The sequence below is a fragment of the Pipistrellus kuhlii genome, unplaced genomic scaffold (assembly GCF_014108245.1).
Source record: "Pipistrellus kuhlii isolate mPipKuh1 unplaced genomic scaffold, mPipKuh1.p scaffold_m20_p_20, whole genome shotgun sequence".
Classification (NCBI taxonomy): domain Eukaryota; kingdom Metazoa; phylum Chordata; class Mammalia; order Chiroptera; family Vespertilionidae; genus Pipistrellus; species Pipistrellus kuhlii.
Genome location: NW_023425516.1, coordinates 2,786,371 through 2,807,507, shown reverse-complemented (window position 1 = coordinate 2,807,507; position 21,137 = coordinate 2,786,371). Strand labels below are relative to the sequence as shown.

At 44.5% G+C, this 21,137-nt stretch overlaps 1 protein-coding gene across 1 annotated transcript in view; it reads left to right on the top strand.

Moving 5' to 3' along the window:
• The window catches only part of FBXW8 (F-box and WD repeat domain containing 8), a 109,504-nt gene that overhangs the window by 74,011 nt on the left and 14,356 nt on the right, over positions 1 to 21,137 (top strand). Inside the window, exon 8 of the mRNA XM_036448888.2 lies at positions 12,972 to 13,099. Within this exon, the coding sequence (XP_036304781.1) occupies positions 12,972 to 13,099 (128 nt within the window). The remainder of the gene's footprint in view (positions 1 to 12,971; positions 13,100 to 21,137) is intronic.

Below are 21,137 nucleotides of genomic sequence, written 5' to 3'. Positions count from 1 at the left end.
GTAAAGTCGTAGGAAAAAACGGCCATTGTCTATTTTCACCTTTTGTTAAAAGATCAGATCTTTAAACATTTTTTTTTTTTTTTAAGAGTAATTTAAAACGAGGTAATGCATTCACCTGATTCAGAAATCAACGGATCTGACAAGGAAGAATGTGCAGTGGATGGCCCCTCCCCACTCTTTTCAGCCTGCCTCCCTGTTTCTGTCTTTTCCTGGAGCCAAGTCAGTGCTGCTGGTTTCATGCACATCCTTCCAGAGATATTTTATGCTCATGTAAGCAAATTACCCAGCCATACCCTCAGTCTCCTCTGTTTTAAAAATATAAATGGTAAAATACTGTATTGTTATTCTGCACCTTGCCTTTTCCTGCGACAAAACTTCTTAAGATCATTTCATCCCGGTGTTTGGATATTGTTTTTTGGTTTAGTTTTGCTTTGCTTTGCTTTTTGCAATTTTATGGTACCACACCTGCGGACGGACCTTGGTGAGTTTGGCTAGCCCCCTCTAGATGTTTGCTAAATTGCTCCCTGTCTTTTGCTGCTGAACACACTGGCCCACTGAATGTGTTTGTAGGTGAGTTCCTCAGAGTGGACTTGCTGAGTGGAAGGGTCTGCGCCTGTATGATTTGATGGCTGTGGCCTCTCTAGCGGCATCCCGGGAAAGGGGCAGGTGGCAGTACATCCATGTCCCTGGCAGTTCCTGTACTTCTCTTCTCTCACAGGCTTCACAGGAAGCTCACAGCACAGTGAGGCCAGAGGACTAGACAGAGATCTGTCTGCTCCTACTCTTCAGGAAATGATTTGCAGCTCTGCTGCTTAGGATGAGTAGCTGTTGGTTTCGGATCACATGGCTTTCCCTAGAACCAGTGCAGTGGGACTGGCAGCCCTCTCAGGCCACCGTTAGGTTGGGAAGAGCTGCAACACGTACTGATATGTGTTCCTTCTCGGCTTAGTTGGTACCATTTGAGGGAGGGTCCGTGGTTCTTCTAAGGTGGTAAGCCAACTGGCCTCTTTTACGTAAAATGAAGAGCGGTGGGCATGGGACCTCTGGCTTCCGTCCAGCATCCGTGTTCCTTGAATTCCGAATGAAGTGATGAGGTGGTAGACACTGCCCACTCTGCCTGTGGAGTTGTGTTGAGCTTCCCCACTGGGACTGCTGGGTGGCTGAATGCTTCTGAAATGCCTGAGGAATCCATTACTCGACTCCTCTCTAAGGAGACCGCCCCACGGGCCATGTTTATTGCTGATAGAAAGGCAGGAATTTGGAACTTGTTTATCACTTCGTATGTCCTGCTGGCTAGGGGTATGTGGTGAGAAGGCCTCCTCACAGGTCTTTTGCTTTCAAATGCTACTTTGCAATGGCCTGCTTCCTCCCGCTGCTGTGCAGGAATCCGTGTCAACTCCGCCCTGGCCCTCTGTGCCCAAGCACCCCTTTATGATGTGCTTCTATGTCTCACATTTCCTGACTCTGTCAGAAATCTTCCCACCAATGAAAACATGTGTATGATACCATATCATTAATTCTTTTACTCCCTGAATTAAACTTTGCTCTCAGATGTGGAGGGTTAGAAGATAGAATTGCCTCATTTGAGAGCATTATGTTGACGACGAGTCTCATGCCTCATAAAGTAAGAGAGAGACCCACTTAGTGCTCTTAGCATCATTCTATGTATTTGGACATATTTTCTAATTTAGTTCTGAAGTACTTGGCATTCAGTGGCAGGGTGTATTTAGCGGCACACGGCGTGCATCGTAATCAGGGGGATGCGAGTGAAGTAATCCTGAGGCTGAGATGTGTTTGACAAGAACGCTGCCTTGGCGCTGCTGCCTCAGCTTACATCACGCTGGAAAATGATTGCTCACATCGCTTATGGTAATCATTCCCTTCACACGGACGTGGAAAGACTCTGGATTGGTTGCTTGCACTTGTCACAAGTGGAAATAACTGTCTGGGAGGATGCTTGGAATCAGACACGCAGTGCTCATGGATTCTGACCGCATTCTCCCACACCTACCCCAGCATGCACAGCCCACCGCTGCTTTTGTTCAAGGTCTATTCCAGAGAAAAATGGAAAAACTCGGTCTTTTAGAAGCAGGGTGAATAATTTAGAATGGAAAGTCCACTAAGTATATGCCTCATTCCTTTTCACTTCCTCCTTAAACCTTTAAAATGTTTTCACTTTCTTCTTAGAGAAGTTTAGGAAAATAGTCCTTTGAGACCAGTTTTCTAGGTTATTGAGTGATGTTGACTACCAGAAGGATTCTTCTTTTGTTGCCTAGGTTACTGTCATTGCTAATGACTCCTTATTGAACACGTGCTGTATGCTAGATTTCTGATTGGCACTGGAAACATGGAGATGAATCCAGAATGACATCTGCCTTAGGACTTCCTGCCTCAGCAACTTAGCAACACAAGGGTTGCTTCTTCCACATTGAGATGGACACCAGGTCACAGGGGGCCCTTCACAGCAGTTTGCTGAATTCCAACGTGATGACATTTATACAGATAAACTGATGACAATTGAACATTCAGAGGATTGTTTTAATACTAGAAAATGGTTCAGTATTAAAATGGTATCAGTAAGTGATATAATTGTTACTGTAATTTCATAATGCATGAAGTTCTCCTCCCGTGCTGTGTGAACCCGAGACAGCTCACAGCACCCCCAGGTTACTCAGGACAGACAAGAACCTCATCTGGGAATCTTTGAGGACCTGGCCACCTCTGATTTTCTGTAATACGATGGCGATTCTGTGGGAAGCATTTCTCAGAATACTGTCGCTGCTTCTGGAAGCTGAGCATGCGCTAGGATCTTTGGGATCCTGAACCACTCCTTTGTGAGAGTGATGACCTCACAGGGAAAAGTATTTTCTACTAAGTCAAGCTAGTGCTGTAACTTTTGGGGATTGAGCCAGATAAACCTTCAGCAAGCTACTTACCTGGGAAAGGTAGGTCATGTGCTTGTTAGATACTGAGCACCAGGACTCCCTATGCCCACTAGCTTTGGGGCAGGCTAGCGTCCATCAGGAAAACCTGGGCATGAAGGCAGTTCAGACAGAGGCAATGGGCTTGGAGGACGGGTTCCCAGGGGCTCCGGGAAGCGCAGTGGGTGATCCAGGCTGGCTGGAGCACAGGCACCCTGGCTGGTGTGGGAACTGTGCTCACGTCGTTTTTGTAGTGAAAGTCCTGGTTCTTCACCAGATTCATTTTCCCAAGAGCTGATGTGAAATAATGTATTTAGAACAGAAAGGGACAAGTCAGCTCAGCTTCCTGCAGAACCAGTGCGGTTGCTGAGTCACTTGCTGTAATAGCCTTGAGATGCAAAGCCTTGCGGAAAGGGCTGGCACTGTGCCTTAAATATCTTATGTCTGCGCTCATACTTGCATAATGTTTGTATACCAGTGGCACTTGTGTCATTTTCTAATTTTCAAAAACATTGATCAGTATTCTTGAAGCTCCGAGTAAGCTCCTAAGACCATTACATTGAAGTGTATGCTGACCATTGCCTTTTTCTTCTTTGTCTTTTGAATTAAGCCTAGAATTTTATGTAGGGCCTACTTGTTCTAATGGCTTTCCCAACAGTTTATGTTGAATTTCCATCCTGGTTCACCACTTCTCACCCAGAGGAGACTGTGAACTTGGCGTTAGGCTCTTCTTTTGTTTCACCATGCCTATCCGTAGATGCCTATCCATAGATGAAACAGAATCATGCCTATCCATAGATGAAACAGAATCATGCCTATCCATAAATGAAACAGAAGCAGAGCCTAGCTCCAAGTTCACAGTCTTCCCTGGGTGAGAAGTGGTGAACCGGGGCTCAAGAGCAAGTAGGTGTGTTAAAGGATCTAAAGTCAGTTTGTTTGTCAGTTAATGAAGATCAGGGGGAGGGTGTTGCGCTCTCAGTAAGAATGCTAACACTGTAGAATAGGTTGCATGCTTTGGGTGTATATCCAGACAGCTACTATTTATAGTGTTCTTTATGTGCGAAGTGCAGCTAAGCATATGTCTGTGCTGGTACACTCCTGCCCTTAGGCAGTGCTGAAGGGGCGTTGTGCCTCCGGGGTACGAAGGGGAGCCCATGGGTAGACTCTGCCCTTCACCAGAGTTCCTCACTGTTCACTGTCCTTTTTCACGCTCCTCCATCAGCTGCCGCTTGTTTTAGTTCTCTGGTGTTAGCCACACTCTATCCACTTCTGAGCCTTTGTCTGGTCTAACTTGGGGCCAGACCAGCAGTTGCCAGGCTAGTGAATAGAAAATTGATACCCAAGCCAGCCTGATATTCTCATCTTCATACAGATAGCTTTGTATCCCAGTCATCTCACATATAATCTTCCCATTTAAAAAATATTATTTAAGTTGCCTTTAATTTTTAAGAATTCATTTCCTAATTTGCAACCTCAGTCTTCCTCCCAATATAAAATAGGTTTAATGCTAACTTTTTTCCTCCTGTGGACCATGATTAGTTACGTGTCATTAATATTTGTGAAGCGCTTAGAAACTGTCCATGCTCTTTATTATGATGAGGCCTGTTGGGAGCATAAAAGGAGGCTGTGAGGATTTTCAGCTTCAGTCATACATTTACATAGTAATTATAATCTTGTCGTGGGACTAAATGCTGGGCCCTGAGCAGTCCCGCTCGCTTTATGTCTGCAGGAGCCAGTTCTTTGTGGTCTCTTTTCTCATCCTAGCGCTAGGACAGAGAGCGTCTGAGGAGGTTTCCGAAGCCAAGCAAGAGCTCCAGAGTGGCCCTGCCTTCCCTGGTGTTCCCAGCACCTATGGGTGTGTGGGTGGGCGGGGGGTAAGGGGAGGGGGGTTGTGTTGCCTGATTTGCACTGGAGTGTACTGTTGTCTCTGGGTTTCTTTCAGGCTTAGGTCACAATAGGTGTTGGTTTGGCCTCGCTCTGATCCTTTGTAGACATCTGCCCACATCACAAAGCCCCCGAGTTTGGCAAGTCTGCGCTAATTGGCAGAGCCTTCCCGGGCAGAGTCCAGTCCTGGAACAGCGGGGGTTGCAGGTGCATTGGCACGTGGTGGTGGGGAACGCACACGGGCCTTGCCTACCGAGCGCCTGGCGATGCTCAGCAACACCGTCCCATCCCTGAAATATCTTGGCCTTGCGGGCTTGTCACTCCAATTAAAACTTAAACATGAAAGCAGCCCAGGCTGCCTCCCTTTGTGCTGCAGTTGAGCGTGGACGGTGCCAGAGCATATCATGGAAACGGGGAGGGGCTGTGTTTCAGGGGTCTGTGCTGTCGGGGGTCCAGCTTTGCATCTTGCTGGTGGTGCTGCTAAGTGCACCTGAGAGGCACGTTTCTGTTTGCCAACAGAAAGTCACCTTTGGGACGGTGGTGAAAGTCATTTTCCACATGTTCACAGATATGCCTGTTACCAGGCCTCACGCTCTGACTTATCTTTGGCAAGGACTTACAAAATAGTCTCTCTGGCTGATTGTCAAAAATTACATCATATCGGAGTAAACTGCTTTTAAATCAGACATCCATTATTCATGTATATTAACTGCTTTTTTATTTTTTTATTGGCTGTTTTGTATATGATTTACTCTTTTCTCACTAGCTCCCCCTCCCTTCCCAATTGTCTGTCTTTCTCATTGTTTTTTTAAATCATAGCTCATCTGTGAATTTATAGGAGCTGTTCACTTATCTTCGTGTGTCGACATCAATATGTGAACCTTGCATTTTTGGTAGTGAAATTTTTTTTTAACACATTTTGCTGGTCAGATTTAGGTTGGGTCAGAATAGCAGGTTGGGTGTATACTTGATTAGAACCTACCTCAAGAATGGGAGGTCTTTTTACTTTATTTATTTATTTATTTATTTATTTATTTATTATTTTTTAAGAGCATTATTAGTCTGTACTTCAAGATCTATACCAAATAAAACTATGCCTCCCACTTGTGAAGCGCTAACTATGTTGCTGTTGGCCGGAAGCACAGTGACTTGCCGTGTTCATTTGTTCGCATGGAGCACATCTCACTGGACGGCCCATGTATCAGGCTCCTGTCATTGACGAGCACAGGCAGCGATGTGTAGCGTTTATTCATTCTTTCATCAAATACATATCGAGTCCCTTCTGTGTGCCAAGCAGAGTACAGGTGTCCAAGGGCGCCGCCATTCACTCAGCCTCAGCGCTGGAGGGGTCCCCTGTGCACCTGCGTCCTCTGGTCCTGGTACATCGCCCTGAGTCAGGGCCCCCTGCTGCTTGGAATAATAGGGCGGATACAGTCTGTTCTGTTTCTTTAATCCCAAAGCAGCAGCGTTGTTGTTGTATGTAGTCAGTACTTGTGTACTTTTATGCACATTTACCTGCATCTTTACTTACTTTTCCTTTCAGCATGTCAGACCCTTTTTTTTTCTGGACCATCTTCCAAAAGTGAGTTCTTTAGAAGTTCCTTTAATGAGAGCTCACTTCCCTTTCGGGATTTAGTGTTCTCTATTTGTTGTTATTGTTATTTATTGATTTTAGAGAAAGGAAGGGAGAGACAGAGAGAGAGAAAGAGAGAGAGACAGAAACATCGATTCGTTATTCCACTCATTTATGAATCCATTGGTTGATTCTTCTATGTCCTAACCGGGGATTGAACCCACAGCCTTCCATATCAGGATGACCCTGTAACCAACTGAGCTACCCAACCAGGCCACTGTCCTCCATTTTATACACAAGTGTTCTTAATGTTTTAATTTTTTAAAAAGTCTTTGTTTCCCCTCATTCTAAGGCAGCTGCGCTAGTCCTTTATAGCTCTCAGCACTTTCTCTCAGCCCCTTGAAGGGGTTAGTGGTTGGGACTTCCACCGATGCCACTGAGATGTTGGCTGTTGGTCTAATTGTCATTTCCTTCTACGGCTCTTTCTCTTCTTTGGCTGCTTTTATGATCTTTTCCTTGTCTTTAATTTTCTGCGGTTTCACTCTAGTGTCTCTTGAGTGTGGATTTAGTTTTATTTCTCCTATTTGGGGTTTCTTACTTCCTTCAGTTGTAGAAAATTCTCAGCCGTTGAAGTTTTCTTCTCCAACGTTTTCTCTGTTCTTTCTGTCGGGGCTCAGATCAGGTTTGTGTGAGACACATGTCTCCTCCGTGCTGTCCACAGCTCATTCATATTTTCTTTCTCCATCTCTCCATGTTGCCTTCTAAATAATTTCTTAAAACCTACCTTACAATTCACAAAATTCTTCCTTGCACTCTGTTGAATTACTTAACTCATTCGTTGACTTTTTAACCACGTTTCTGTTTTTGACCCCTATCCTCTTTTATTTCTGTAAACATTCTGATATCCTGGAAGTGAATTCTTCTGTTTGCTTTCTGCCTGTCGTGTAGAATGAGGTGTTTCCTTCTGTATTTGGAGTTCTGCTTTTGTTGTGAGCTCCTTTTTGGCTGGTGGTGATTGTACATGTCCTAAGGGCCTGGGTGGGGAGGGTCTTCCTCCTGAGGGGAGTTCTCAGGTACCAGAGCACGTTACCAGCCTGGAAGTGCTTTAAACTGATGCCTGGGCACGGGGTTTGGCCTTTCAGGCAGCATACATTCAGCCTCTGAAGCTGGGCGAGGGCAGGAGTGTGCTTGCACACCCCAACGCAAACATTTTCCATCCTGAGCCGAACGTGAGGCAAACCAGCTCCGGGTAGGCTCTTTCCCCAGCGAACAGACCGCTTCCCCAACTTGCTTTTTACTGAGTGTGCATGGCCGCACAGCCTGAGTCTGGGGTTCTGTTTGTGCTGGCGGTGTCACAGAGCACCCCTGGCATGAGAGCTCACTCCCTTTCTGGATTTAGTGTTCTCTGTTTGCTCTTAATTATTGATTTGAGAGGGAGAAACCAGAAACATTGATTTGTTATTCTACTTGTTTATGCATCCATTGGTTGACTCGTATGTGGGATCTAACCCACAACCTTGGCATGTCAGGATGACACTGTAACCACCTGAGTTACCCGGCCAGGCCATTGTTCCCCATTTTTGACTCCTCAGAGTTTTTCTGACTTCTTAGAACTTAAAACAGATAGGTTGAAGGAATGTTTATTGATACTGAATCTTATCCAGCATTTTTGCATTTGTAAACAGCAGGGTTTTCCAGGCATTCTAGTCTGCCACATTTTCAGAACTGGACACAGTTTCCAGGATCTGGATATTACAGTTCTAGAATGTGGTTATTGTGGAACCTCCTTCTGTTTGAGTAGGATGAAGTATTCCTTTGTACATGACAGCAGCAAGATTAGACATCCAGAAATGGGTGGGTGTTAGAGGTGGCAGGTATTAAGCAAAAAAAAGAAATGAGTATTTATTGTGTCCCCGATTGTGGTAAGCTCTGGGTTTCCCTGATAACATGTACTGAGCAGTTGTCTGTACACTGAGCACCGAATCAGAGCTACAAGAATGAATGTGGGATTGCTTCCACAAGGAAGGATAGTCCAAGTCTAGGCCAGCATCTTACACATATGGTGGGCACTTGGTAGCAGCCTCAGCTGACCTGCTAAGTGAGTTTCCTTGGTGACGCTCCTGGCCCTGGAGCTGAAGAACCACGGGTCTGGGAGAGGCCGGAGGAAGCGAAGGCACAGTGGCACCTTGGAAACACCAGGTGAAGTGTGTGGACAGGGTACCTTTGGCCCTGACCAGAGGGAACGAGCTCTGTGTGCTGAAGGCACAGCAGGAGCACAACATAAGCTTGATAGGGATGGAAGGTAGAGTGTGGGGGTAACTGCTTTACTCTCTAGAATTTGGCTGCTGCTTATGATTCCCCCCTCATACGAGAAGAATATATGTGGTAGTGATGGAGGCAGGTTACCAGAGGTCAGAAAAGAAAGTATGTAGACTTTGTCATCTCCAAGAATTTCAATCAATCCCCCTGCCCTTTATTCTTCACTCTGCTTCAGGCCAGCTCAGCAGCTCTCACTGTGCTCTGTCATTCCTCCCCTCTTTAGTGGCCGTGTGCAAGTTAGCTGTAGCTCACAGAGCTGTGTCAGTCCTGCGTCTTGTAAGGAAGCCTGACCACTCCTACCCCTTCCAAAGGGCAGGGCTGGGGTGCTTAGCAGGTGAGCAGCTGCTCGGGGTGATAGTACAGTTGGTACAATGACTTTGGCAGGTAAACTAAGCATCAGGAAGACTATTTTTGTAAACTTAACCAAAGAAAACACTAAGGGGTTTCTTTCTTCATTCATCATCATGTGACCAAAAATCGGGACTGCAAGGCTCTGTAATCTGTTCATGGCGATTTCTGCCTGCACGTGGTTCCAGCTTATGGGTCTTAGATGTAGGATGTGTTTGCAGTGCTAAATCCAGTTCTTCCTGCATGAAGGAGGATGTTGGCCTGCCTTGAGCTCACCCCTCCACAGGGACAGCAGTCACTTCCCAGCTCTTTCCTTCAGGCTTTGGTTGGACAGCCAGTCCTGGGCACACCAAATGGTCTAGGCCAGTGGTCGGCAAACTCATTAGTCAACAGAGCCAAATATCAACAGTACAAGGATTGAAATTTCTTTTGAGAGCCAAATTTTTTAAACTTAAACTTCTTCTAACGCCACTTCTTCAAAATAGACTCGCCCAGGCCATGGTATTTTGTGGAAGAGCCACACTCAAGGGGCCAAAAGAGCCTCATGTGGCTCGAGAGCCACAGTTTGCTGACCACTGGTCTAGGCCACACCTGGAGGGTGCAGGGCCCTCCTGCACCAGGACAGTGACTGACGCTTCCCAGATGTTGGGCCTGTGGCTTGTTCCTGACTCTACAGGGCTGTCCCTGCTGCTTACACCACCAGCTGCTCGGACATGGCTGTAAGGTGGTGTCCTCAGAGAGGTGAGCCCCTCGTCTGCAGGAGCAGGACAGCTGGTGGCCGCTCACAGCTGGCCGAGAGGTGGGTGGTTTCAGCTGGCAGCAGGCGGAGGCTTCTGCACGTCATCCACCATCCCTGTCATTCCAGAGCCCACTACACTGAAGATGGTTAGTAAATACTGTTGCCTGGCTGTTAAGGGAATTACAGCATTATTTTTGTTGTCTAAAAATTAGAAACAACCCAAATATCTACCAGTATAGAATTAAATATCCACAGAGAAATTCTATGCCGCCATTAAAAATAACAAGATTTACCTATAGGTATTGACAAGGAAAGAACACTCATGGTATTTAGTAGGAAAACCAAATTGTAGAACAATAGTCCCATTCATGGAAAAGAATAATTTTATATACACATACAGGGAGAGGGAGGGGACAGGTAGACATAGACAGGTGTGTATAGAAGAAGTCTAGCAGTGGATACACTAAGCTGTTCAAGTGGTTATCTCTGAGAGGTGGATGCACAGAAGGTTACTGTTTCGTTATATAATTCTGTTATGTTAGATTAATTTGAATAAAATTCAAAGTTAGGATTCTAAGACTAGGATTTATGAAAATACTTTAAGATCCCTGAAGTTTTTTTTCAAACAATGTTTGCTTCCACCGGGTGCCTCTACATCTGCCTGGAAGCTAAAGAGAAAGAAAAACCACCCAGCATACATCTCCTGTAGTTATCTTTGCAAAATATATGCCACTCTGAACGTGGCTTCCCTGTTTTAGAAAATTCTCGAAGAAGCATTTGACTCCTATAAAGATGTGCCCTGTAATCACCATGTAAGCTCTTTTGTAATATCCACTTGGCATTTAAAAGAAAAAATCCCCAGCAACATCTATTGATTGGCGGTCGCATTAGTGCAGAATATTTTCTCCAAGATTGTAGCTATGGATAGTTTTTTCCTTCTTTCCAGCATATCCCTACACCGCTGAGGGTGAGTCAAGTGCCATGGGTTGATACTCACCCAACTAGGGCAATAAAGAGAAAAATTAGTCTAATGCATGGTCTTAACAAGAGGGAGAGTGTGAGCATGAATAATTAATCTCACTAGTCTGTGGCAGTCAGATAAAATGAAGTCCCATTTGCTCAACCTTATTAAAAGAGAGAGAGAATGGGAGGGAGGAGGAATGGAGCAGGAGGAATGGTAAAGGTCGTTAAGGGATTTGTAACATGGAAAGAACCGCCTCCAAGATGGGTAATGTGTTTTCTAATCTCTGTGGTCTTTAACTAAACGCAATGGTGCAGGTACTGTTCGGATAGTTGTGATTCATTGAGTTACTAAGCATCGTAGATACTGGAGTCCTGATAACTTAGATGTTATGCAGAGGCTCTCTGCAGAGGGATGCGACCTCACTGTGTCCCTCAGAAATGGTCCATCCACTTGTAAATAACTAGAAAAAGTAAAGCATAGGAACTGACTCAATTTCAGATTTTAATCTTTATATTTACTATGCATATTTATATTTTAAAGGCCTACCTTCTGAATATAGAAGTTGAAGTATTTTAAAAACAAGATATTGAGCCTTACCTGGTTTGCTCAATGTGTCAGCTTGCGAGTTTAAATCTGTTCAAGGGCACATAACTTAGTTCCAGACTCAATCCCCATACCCATTGGTGCCAGTACAGGAGGCAGCCAGTCACTGTGTCTCTCTCACATCTGTGTTTCTCTTTCTCTCTCCCCCTCTCTTCTACTCTCTTAAAAAAAAAATTAATAATAATAATGGGGGAAAAAATCCTTAGGTAAGGATTCACAACAATAATAGAAAAAAAAAAACCACAAGATATATTGAGTCCAAGAATCCTACTGAAAGATCTGTAATGATGGGTGTAAAATACTACTTTTATGATAGACCATGAAGTTGCTGTTTTTAATTTTTTTCTTTCTAGGAGCTGATTTTATGCAATTTTTATGATATTCACTGTAGATAGAAGATTTGATTATTACTATGTTCTTACTTGGAAGAAGAATCTTATTCTGGGTATTTTACAGTTGTTGAAATTTTCTCAGAAACTTTTATTTTCAACTGCATAAAAATAACATTTATCTTGCTTACTCTAGTCTTTATGGGTTAAAGTTTGAAATCGCCCTCTTCCAGATGCTGCTGTGAGCAATAGTATTATAGTGTTGCCTGGATTATTAGGAATTTCTAAAGATTCACTTGTTAGAAATGTGTGTTGACAATGAGATTGATGAAGTTCAAGGTGGAGACAATTTGTTCATTTCTCAATACTAAAATAAGGACCTGTATACTAATACTTGATAAATGAATAGGCACCGAACAGTGTTGATGAGGAGGCTTTTTGACTGTGAATTTGGGGGCAAGAACTGCGTCCTTGGTACTTACAGCAGTGACTGACCCATAGCAAGCAGTTCATGTTAATTAAGTTGAACTGAATTACCAAGTTTTTTTTTTGTTTTTTTTTAGTAGAAGTCTTAAATCTTAGAACGATTATGAATCATCTATTTTCCTTTTGCTGGAGAGAAGGCACGGAAGTGTTTACATTTAACAAGTATATTGTCTAGAGATGAAGACCACCTTCTTATCTGCGCCCGTACCTTACAGAACAGAGCTCCTTAAAATGAGCAAGTGGAGAGGGAAGAGGGAAGCACGGGGACCAGGACTTTGGGTGTGGCGTTTGGTCTAAAGGACTCATCTCGTGGTTCACTGTGCAGGCTTCATTCTCCTGGATGTTTGGACCATTCTTTCCTGTACCTCCCGTGGTATGAATACAGGAAGCGGAAGAAGAACGAACCCGCATGGCTGGCTGCATGCTTCTGCACCTGCTCCTTTCCCATCAATTCCAAACCAGGCGACGCCAGTGACCCTCATTTCCACGCCTCTTTCTCTGTTAGGAAACGCAAACCTCATTTCTTCTTTTGGCATTTTTCTGTGTGTCCTTTGAGTTTGCACCTTGGACTGAGGAATTCTCTGGATTTCCCTTCACTTCCTTTTGCATTTCCTTTTGTCGTTCTAACAGCCCTGTGTCTACAATCTCACTCCCTGGACAAGGTCAGAGTGTGACCAGGTCAGGGTGTTGAGTGGCAGAGCGTCTTTCCTAGGGGCTGGGGCGAGGCTGCCTGGAAGTGCAGAAACAAAGCGTGTGGGTGTAGGACTGCCGTCTGTAACGGCACCCGCATGTTCCTTCTCCCCAGATCCTGGTCTACAGCCTGGAAGCAGAACGCTGCCTCTCGAAGCTGGGCAACACGCTTGGCGACTTCTCCTGCGTCAACCTCAGGGACAGCCCCCCCAACCTCATGGTCAGCGGCAACATGGACAGGAGGTATGTCTGAGTAACAGGTTTTGTAGCCGCAGCCGTTTCTGTCGCCGCCGGGCCGCCCGGCCTCACTGCTCACGTGTTCGCCGCGGCTCACACTCACAGTGCTCACTCCACACTCCTCGGCTCACACTCGCAGTGCTCACTCCACACTCTGCGGCTCACACTCGCAGTGCTCACTCCACACTCTGCGGCTCACACTCGCAGTGCTCACTCCACAGCTCACACTCGTAGTGCTCACTCCGCGGCTCACACTCACAGTGCTCACTCCACGGTTCACACTTGCAGTGCTCACTCCACACTCCGCGGCTCACACTCGCAGTGCTCACCCCGCGGCTCACACTCGCAGTGCTCGCTCCGCGGCTCACACTCGCAGTGCTCACTCCACACTCCGCAGCTCACACTCGCAGTGCTCACCCCGCGGCTCACACTCGCAGTGCTCACTCCGCGGCTCACACTCACAGTGCTCACTCCACGGCTCACACTCGCAGTGCTCACTCCGCGGCTCACACTCGCAGTGCTCACTCCACACTCTGCGGCTCACACTCGCAGTGCTCACTCCTCGGCTCACACTCGCAGTGCTCACTCCACAGTTCACACTCGCAGTGCTCGGTCCGCGGCTTCATCCCCGTGCTCAGCTGATCCCAGCGATGCTGTCTGGGAACCCGAGAACAAAGTCTCCTATTAGGTAATAGTTGGACGGCGCTGTCTCTGCCTCTTTCTCCACAGGAAGGTGGTCTCTAAGCCATTTGGTGGACGCAGTTGGTGGAAGGCCCAGTGAGACCACTTGGAATAAATTTGTTTGGCATTTAAAAGCTCACTTTCTAATATTAAAAACAATAACCTAAGGGATGAATCATGTCCAACGAAATGGGGTTGCCTGCCAAATGATGTCAAGAGTGTGTTTCCGAGCGCCGTGGCGTCCCTCTGGTGATGGGGAAGGGGCCGCATGTGAACAGATTCCAGTTCCTATTTAGGTGATTAGCAGCCTTCTCTTCAGCGCTGGCTCGGGGAGTCGGGTTTTCCCGGTGCAGGTCCCGTGCCAGCCACGGGCGCTCCAGGAACCGTCAGCACGAAAGGATTAAAGTGTTTGAAAAGACTCCGTGTCCAAATTTTAGTGTTTTCTCCCCCCACCCCCGTGTCCTCTCCCCATGTCTTTTCTTTTCTTTTTTTAAATGTCTGGCTGGTTACAGGCCGTGTCTGATCCAGCCGGGAAGAGAGGTGGCATGGCTAGCGGCCAGGGCCTGCCGCCCCCCCTCTGCCGGCCCCGGTGCAGGTGGTGGGCTGCTCGGCGGGGGGGTCAGATTACGAGCGAGGACTCTTTCGTGCCAAGCCCCCCATCTCTGTGGCACCAGTGCGGCACTTGCAAAAATAATCATTTTGTCAAATAATATTTTCAACTCCTGACCTTCACCCCTCTGCTACCCCTTCCCCTTAGAGCCAAAAGAAAATGCGAGGATGCTTTACTGAAAGGAAATACTTATCTTTTTTCTCAAGGCCCCCAAACGTGGCTGATGTTTCCGAGGCTTGAGAATTGAGCTGCTCAGCCTGTCCAGTTTTCCTCCTAAAAACCCCCGCCAGGCTCCATAAGTGGCCCCGGGTGCCCCAGCAAATGAAACACGTCAGTTTGTAGTTGTACTCGCACGTCTTAGTTTCCAGACTGCGCTGCACAAAGGCTCCGAGCTTATCTGATAGGGTCTCCCCGCAGGGACTTCCAGCTCCCCGCTTTCCAGGAGAGCACATGCAGGGCGCTGGTGTCCAGGCGGGCGGGGGGGCTTGTGGGTCAGGTTCACAGCGCGGCCGCTTAGGTGGCAGCCACAGGCACACTCCCGGACTCGGCACTAGAGGACGGGCAAGCCAGACTGTCGGGACCACTGTCGGCTCCCCCCGGCTGCCAGGTATCCGAGCAGCACATACTCAGTGTATACAGCATGTCCCAAAAATGTACACACACTTGGAATGATTATAAAGTCAGTGTTTATTAATAGTACACCCTTCATTTTCAAAATTTAAAGGAATCCAAGAATGACTAATTTTTTTGTCAATGCCTGTCTTCAAACTGATGGCCGTTCTGGTCCAGGCCCTGCTGATAAGTGAAGCAGTGGAATCACAAACATCAGGGATTATTTTGTTAGGTAGTTGTGTGCCTTTAATTCATCAACTGCTACCGCACACTATCTTTTATGTATCCCCGTAAAAAAAAGTCTAGTGCACTTTAGGATAAATTTTCTTTGTTCAAATCAGTTAAACTTACAAAGGAGTGAAATTGTTAAAGTGTGTACATATATATATATATATATATATATATATATATATATATACACACACACACACACACACACACACACACACACACACACACTCCAGAGTTAAGCACAGCTGAATTAACTCTGGAGCAGGCTGCCTGCTCATGCGACCATGGCCAGGAGGAACTAACGCTCAGTGTGTGGGTTCGCGGTCATCTTGCAGTCCAGACTTGATCACGTGAAACCCATTTTATTAGTAAACCAATGTTATTTTTTAAAACCTCTGTTTCTGTTCTAGTGACTTGGAGTTGGGGAGGGGCCACCCTAAGTGGCCCTCAGTCAGGGCAGTCCTGCCACTGTGTGCCAGCTGTTTGACCAGAGTATGTCCGAGTCTCACCACCATGTGGACAATTATCCCTATGAGTCTGAGTAGCAGGGTAAGCAATATTAATTCGAAGCACAGGGGTTAAATATTGTACATCTGGAAAAAGGAAGGAATAGGGAATCTAAACTCTTTTTTTTTTTTAATTTTTTTTATTAAATTATTATCTGTGTACATATTTTAACATTGCCCCCCCCCCCACATACCCTCCCTCCCCAGAGTTTTGTGTCCATTAGTTGTACTTATATGCATGTATACAAGTCCTTCGGTTGATCTCTTATCTCCCCAGATCTCCCTACTCTCCCTGGTGTAATTTTACAGTCTGCTTGTTGCTTTACTGTCTTTATATCTATCTTTTGGTTTGTCAGTTTATAATGTTTCTTAATGTCCATAAATGAGTGAGGCCATGTGGTATTTCTCTTTTATTGACTGGCTTATTTCACTCAGCATAATGTTCTCTAGTTCTATCCAGGTTGCTGCAAATGATGAGAATTCCTTCTTTTTTACGGCAGCATAGTATTCCATTGTGTAGATGTACCATAGTTTTTTGATCCAATCATCTGCTGACGGGCACCTAGGCTGTTTCCAGATTCTAGCTATTGTATTGTAGATTGTGCTGCTATGAACATAGGGGTGCATATATCCTTTCTGATTGGTGTTTTTAGTTTCTTGGGATATATTCCTAGGAGTGGGATTACTGGGTCAAATGGGAGTTCCATTTTCAGTTTTTTGAGGAAACTCCACACTGTTTTCCACAATGGTTGCACCAGTCTGCATTCCCACCAGCAGTGCACGAGGGTTCCTTTTTCTCCACAACCTCGCCAACACTTGTCGTTTGTTGATTTGTTGATGTTGGCCATTCTGACAAGTGTGAGATGGTACCGCATTGTTGTTTTGATTTGCATCTCTCGGATAATTAGTGACTTTGAGCATGTTTTCATGTGCCTTTTGGCCTTCCTTCTGTCTTCTTTTGAAAATATTCTATTTAGGTCCATTGCCCATTTTTTAATTGGATCATTCATCTTCCCTTTATTTAGTTGTATAAGCTGTTTGTAGATGTTGGAGATTAAACCTTTATCAGTGGTAACATTTGCAAATATGTTCTCCCACACAGTGGGCTTTCTTGTTGTTTTGCTGATGGTTTCTTTTGCTGTAGTCCCATTTGTTTATTTTCTCTTTAGCTTCCATTGCCCTAGGGGCAGTATCAATGAAGAAGTTCTTTTGGCATACGTCTGAGATTTTGTTGCCTGTGGATGCTTCTAGTATTTTTATGGTTTCCCGTCTGATGTTTAAGTCCTGTATCCATTTTGAGTTTATTTTTGTGCATGGTGTAAGTTGGTGATCTAGTTTCATTCTTTTGCATGTATCTGACCAATTTTCCCAACACCATTTATTGAAGAGACTGTCTTGATTCCATTGTATATTTGTGCCTCCTTTGTCAAATATTAATTGAGCATAGTGATTTGGATTGATATCTGGGTTCTTGATTCGATTCCATTGATCTATATGTCTGTTTTTGTGCCAGTACCAGGCTGTTTTGAGAACAGTGGCTTTGTAATACAGTTTGAAGTCTGGTATTGAGATCCCTCCTACTTTACTCTTCTTTCTCAGGATTGCTGTGGCTATTCGGGGTCTTTTATTGTTCCAAATGAACTTTTGGAGAGTTCTTTCTAGGTCAGTGAAATATGCTGTTGGTATTTTAATAGGGAGTGCATTAAACCTATAGATTGCTTTAGGAAGAATGGACATTTTGATGATGTTGATTCTACCAATCCATGAACATGGTATGTTCTTCCATCTGTTTACATCTTCCTCTATCTCTTTTTTCAGTGTCGTGTAGTTTTCCACGTATAAGTCCTTTACTTCCTTAGTTAAGTTTATTCCTAGGTATCTTAATTTTTTTGGTGCGATGGTAAATGGAATTGCTTTTTTAGTCTCTGTTTCTATAAATTCGCTGTTGGTGTATAGAAATGCCATAGATTTCTTGGCGTTAATTTTTTATCCTGCTACATTGCCAAATTCATTTATTAAGTCAATTAGTTTTTTAATGGAGTCTTTTGGGTTTTTTATATACAATATCATGTCGTCTGCAAATAAGGATAACTTTACTTCTTCTTTTCCAATTTGGATGCCTTTTATTTCCTCCTCTTGTCTGATTGCAATGGCTAGTACTTCCAGTACTATGTCAAACAGGAGTGGCGAGAGTGGGCATCCCTGTCTTGTTCCTGTTCTTAGAGGGAATGGTTTTAGTTTTTGCCCATTGAGTATGATGTTGGCTGTGGGTTTATCATATATAGCTTTTATTATGTTGAGGTATGATCCTTGTATTCCCACCTTGTTGAGAATTTTTATCAGGAAAGGGTGTTGGATTTTATCAAATGCTTTTTCTGCATCAATTTATATGACTATATGATTTTTATCTTTCAATTTGTTTATGTGATGTATCACGTTTATTGATTTGCGGATATTGTACCAACCTTGCATTCCTGGAATAAATCCTACTTGGTCATGGTGTATGATCTTTGTGATGCTCTGCTGGAGCCGATTTGCTAGAATTTTGTTGAGGATTTTGGCATCTATGTTCATGAGGGATATTGGCCTATAATTCTCTTTCATTGAGTTGTCTTTATCAGGTTTTGGTATTAGAGTGATGCTGGCTTCATAGAAGGAGTTTGGAAGTGTTCCTTCCTCTTGAATTTTTTGGAATAGTTTTAGTTCTTCCTTGAATGTTTGGTAAAACTCTCCTGTGAAGCCATCTGGCCCTGGGCTTTTGTTTGCTGGAAGCTTTTTGATGACTGTTTCAATTTCTTCCCAAGTCACTGCTCTATTGAGATTTTTAGATTCTTCCTGATTGAGTTTTGGAAGTTTGTATTTTTCTAGGAATATGTCCATTTCCTCCAGGTTGTTCTGTTTGTTGGAATGGAGTTGTTCGTAGTATTTTGTAACAATCCTTTGTATTTCAGCGGGATCTGTTGTTATTTCACCTTTCATTTCTGATTTTGTTTATTTGGGTCCTCTCTCTTTGTTTCTTGGTTAGCTTGGCTAGAGGTCCATCTATCTTGTTTATCCTTTCAAAGAACCAGCTCTTGGTTTTGTTGATCTTATGTATTGTTTCTTTGGTCTCTATGTCGTTTATCTGTGCTCTGATTTTTGTTATTTCCTTTCTTCTGCTTACACTGGGCTTTTCTTGTTGCTCTTTTTCTAACTCTTTGAGTTGTAGAGTTAGATCATTTGTTATCATTTTTTCCAGTTTTTTGCAATAGGCTTGTAGGGATATGAACTTCCCTCTCAAAACTGCTTTTGCTGTGTCCCATAGATTTTGGATAGTTGTGTTTTCATTGTCATTTGTTTCCAGGATGTTTTTAATTTCTTCCTTGATTTCTTTGGTAACCCAGTCCTTGTTTAATAGCATGCTGTTTAGTCTCCATGTGTTTGATTTCTTTGGATTTTTTTCATTGTAGTTAATTTCCAGTTTTATGCCACTATGATCTGAGAAGATGCTTGATATGGGAATCTAAACTCTTAAATGTAGTACAGGGAAACACCGTGAGGTTTTCCCTCTCAAAGGCTTAATGGCTATGAGTAGGAGCTCATTAGAGAGGCACACCCTTGCTTCCACAGCTTATGTTTTATTCAAAAGTGGCAGTAAGGGGGCAGATATATATATTTTTAAATATATTTTATTGATTTTGTACAGAGAGGAAGGGAGAGAGATAGAGAGTTAGAAACATCGATGAGAGTCATCGATCAGCTGCCTCTTGCACACCCCCTACTGGGGATATGCCCGCAACCAAGGTACATGCCCTTGACCGGAATCGAACCCGGGACCCTTCAGTCCCCAAGCCGACGCTCTATCCATTGAGCCAAACCGGTCTCGGCAGGGGGCAGATATTTTGAAAAGAACTACATCCTAGACTGTTATTTAATGACTAGTGCAATTTTTAAAAACCTGGACCCTCCATTTTCTTAAAAAACTGAATTTCCAGTCCATTCTCTTAGTACTTTATAAATAACTTGAGAATGGGCTCTAAAGATGCATAAAACTGCCCCAAGTTAAGACAAAAGTAGTTTTCAGCTTGAGTTAGTTTGCAAACACAAGTGGAATTTGCAAGGAGTTTCCTTTTTTTGGTGAGAGGTGGGGGATACAGATGTTGGACCTATTAATATTGTCCCACAGATCATGGAAGCTCTGCTCACTGCTTCTTCAGGTCACATGATATCTGCTGTGTAACTTCAGGTTCACTGGCTCTTCCTCTGTCATATCCATTCTGCTGATGAGCTCATCGGTGACTTTTATTTCAGATTTTGTATTTTTGAGTTCCAAAATGTCTATTCAGTTCTTTTTCATAGTTTCTATTTCTCTGCTCCAAATGTCAGTCTTTCTTAGCATTTTACCTTTTTAAAAGTACATGTTTTTATTGATTTTTTTTTTTTTAAGAGAAAAAGGAAAGGGGGGAGGGAGGAGAGAGAATAATCGATTGGCTCCCTCCTGCACACCCCTTACTGGAAATCGAACCTGTGACCTCTGATTCATGGTTGATGCTCAACCATTGAGCCACACCAGTGGGGCATGTTTTACTTTTACCTCAAGGGATATAGTTACAGTAGCTGCTTTAATGTTATTAATGATTACCCAAATTTGGGTTGTTTTAGGGTTGATATCTGTTAGTCGTTATTCCCTTTGACAATGGGTCACATTTTCCTGTGTTGTTTTTTGGTTGGTTGGTTGGTTGGTTGGTTGTTCGTTTGTGGTGGGTGGGTATGTCGGGTAATTTAGGTTGCATCCTGGACATTTTGAATGTTAGGTCCTGCCCACTTCGGACTCTGTTATGTAATCCTCTGGCAACTGTTGAGATTTTTTTATTTATTTAAAGGCAGGCAGTCACCCTGGTCAGTCTTGCCTGCAGTGGGTGGTGATCCCAGTGTCTTTTCAATTTCCAAAGCCTTTGCCATGCCCCTCTATCTGTGGGCACATGTGCCACGCAGGTTAGTCTGAGATGGCGGCAAGGCGGACTAATGGAGTCCTCCGGACCTCTGCTGTGCTGCTCTGGGCTGTCCTGCACAGCTAGGGAGGAGCCTTGGGTTTCTGGGATTATACAGAGATGGGCTCCCTTCTCCAGGTCCCTCTTCATCCCTGTACTTCCCAGCCTCCAGGCTCCTTTCTCTGGGCCTGTCTTCAGTAGTTGGGTTTCTCTCCCGAGTTTTTCCTGCCTTCATTGCTACCACCGTGCAGCTCTATGACACATTATTTGGGCTGCAGCGGCTCCCTCTCTTGGTTCTTCAGAATGAAGTTTCTTTTAGCATTTTAGCTCCTGCAGCACCACCCGGCTCTGCACCGGAGCTCCTCCCAGCTCCAGGCTGTGAGAGAAAAGGGAAAAGGGGAAGCCTTTGCCCACAGGGCCACTTCCTCCACAAT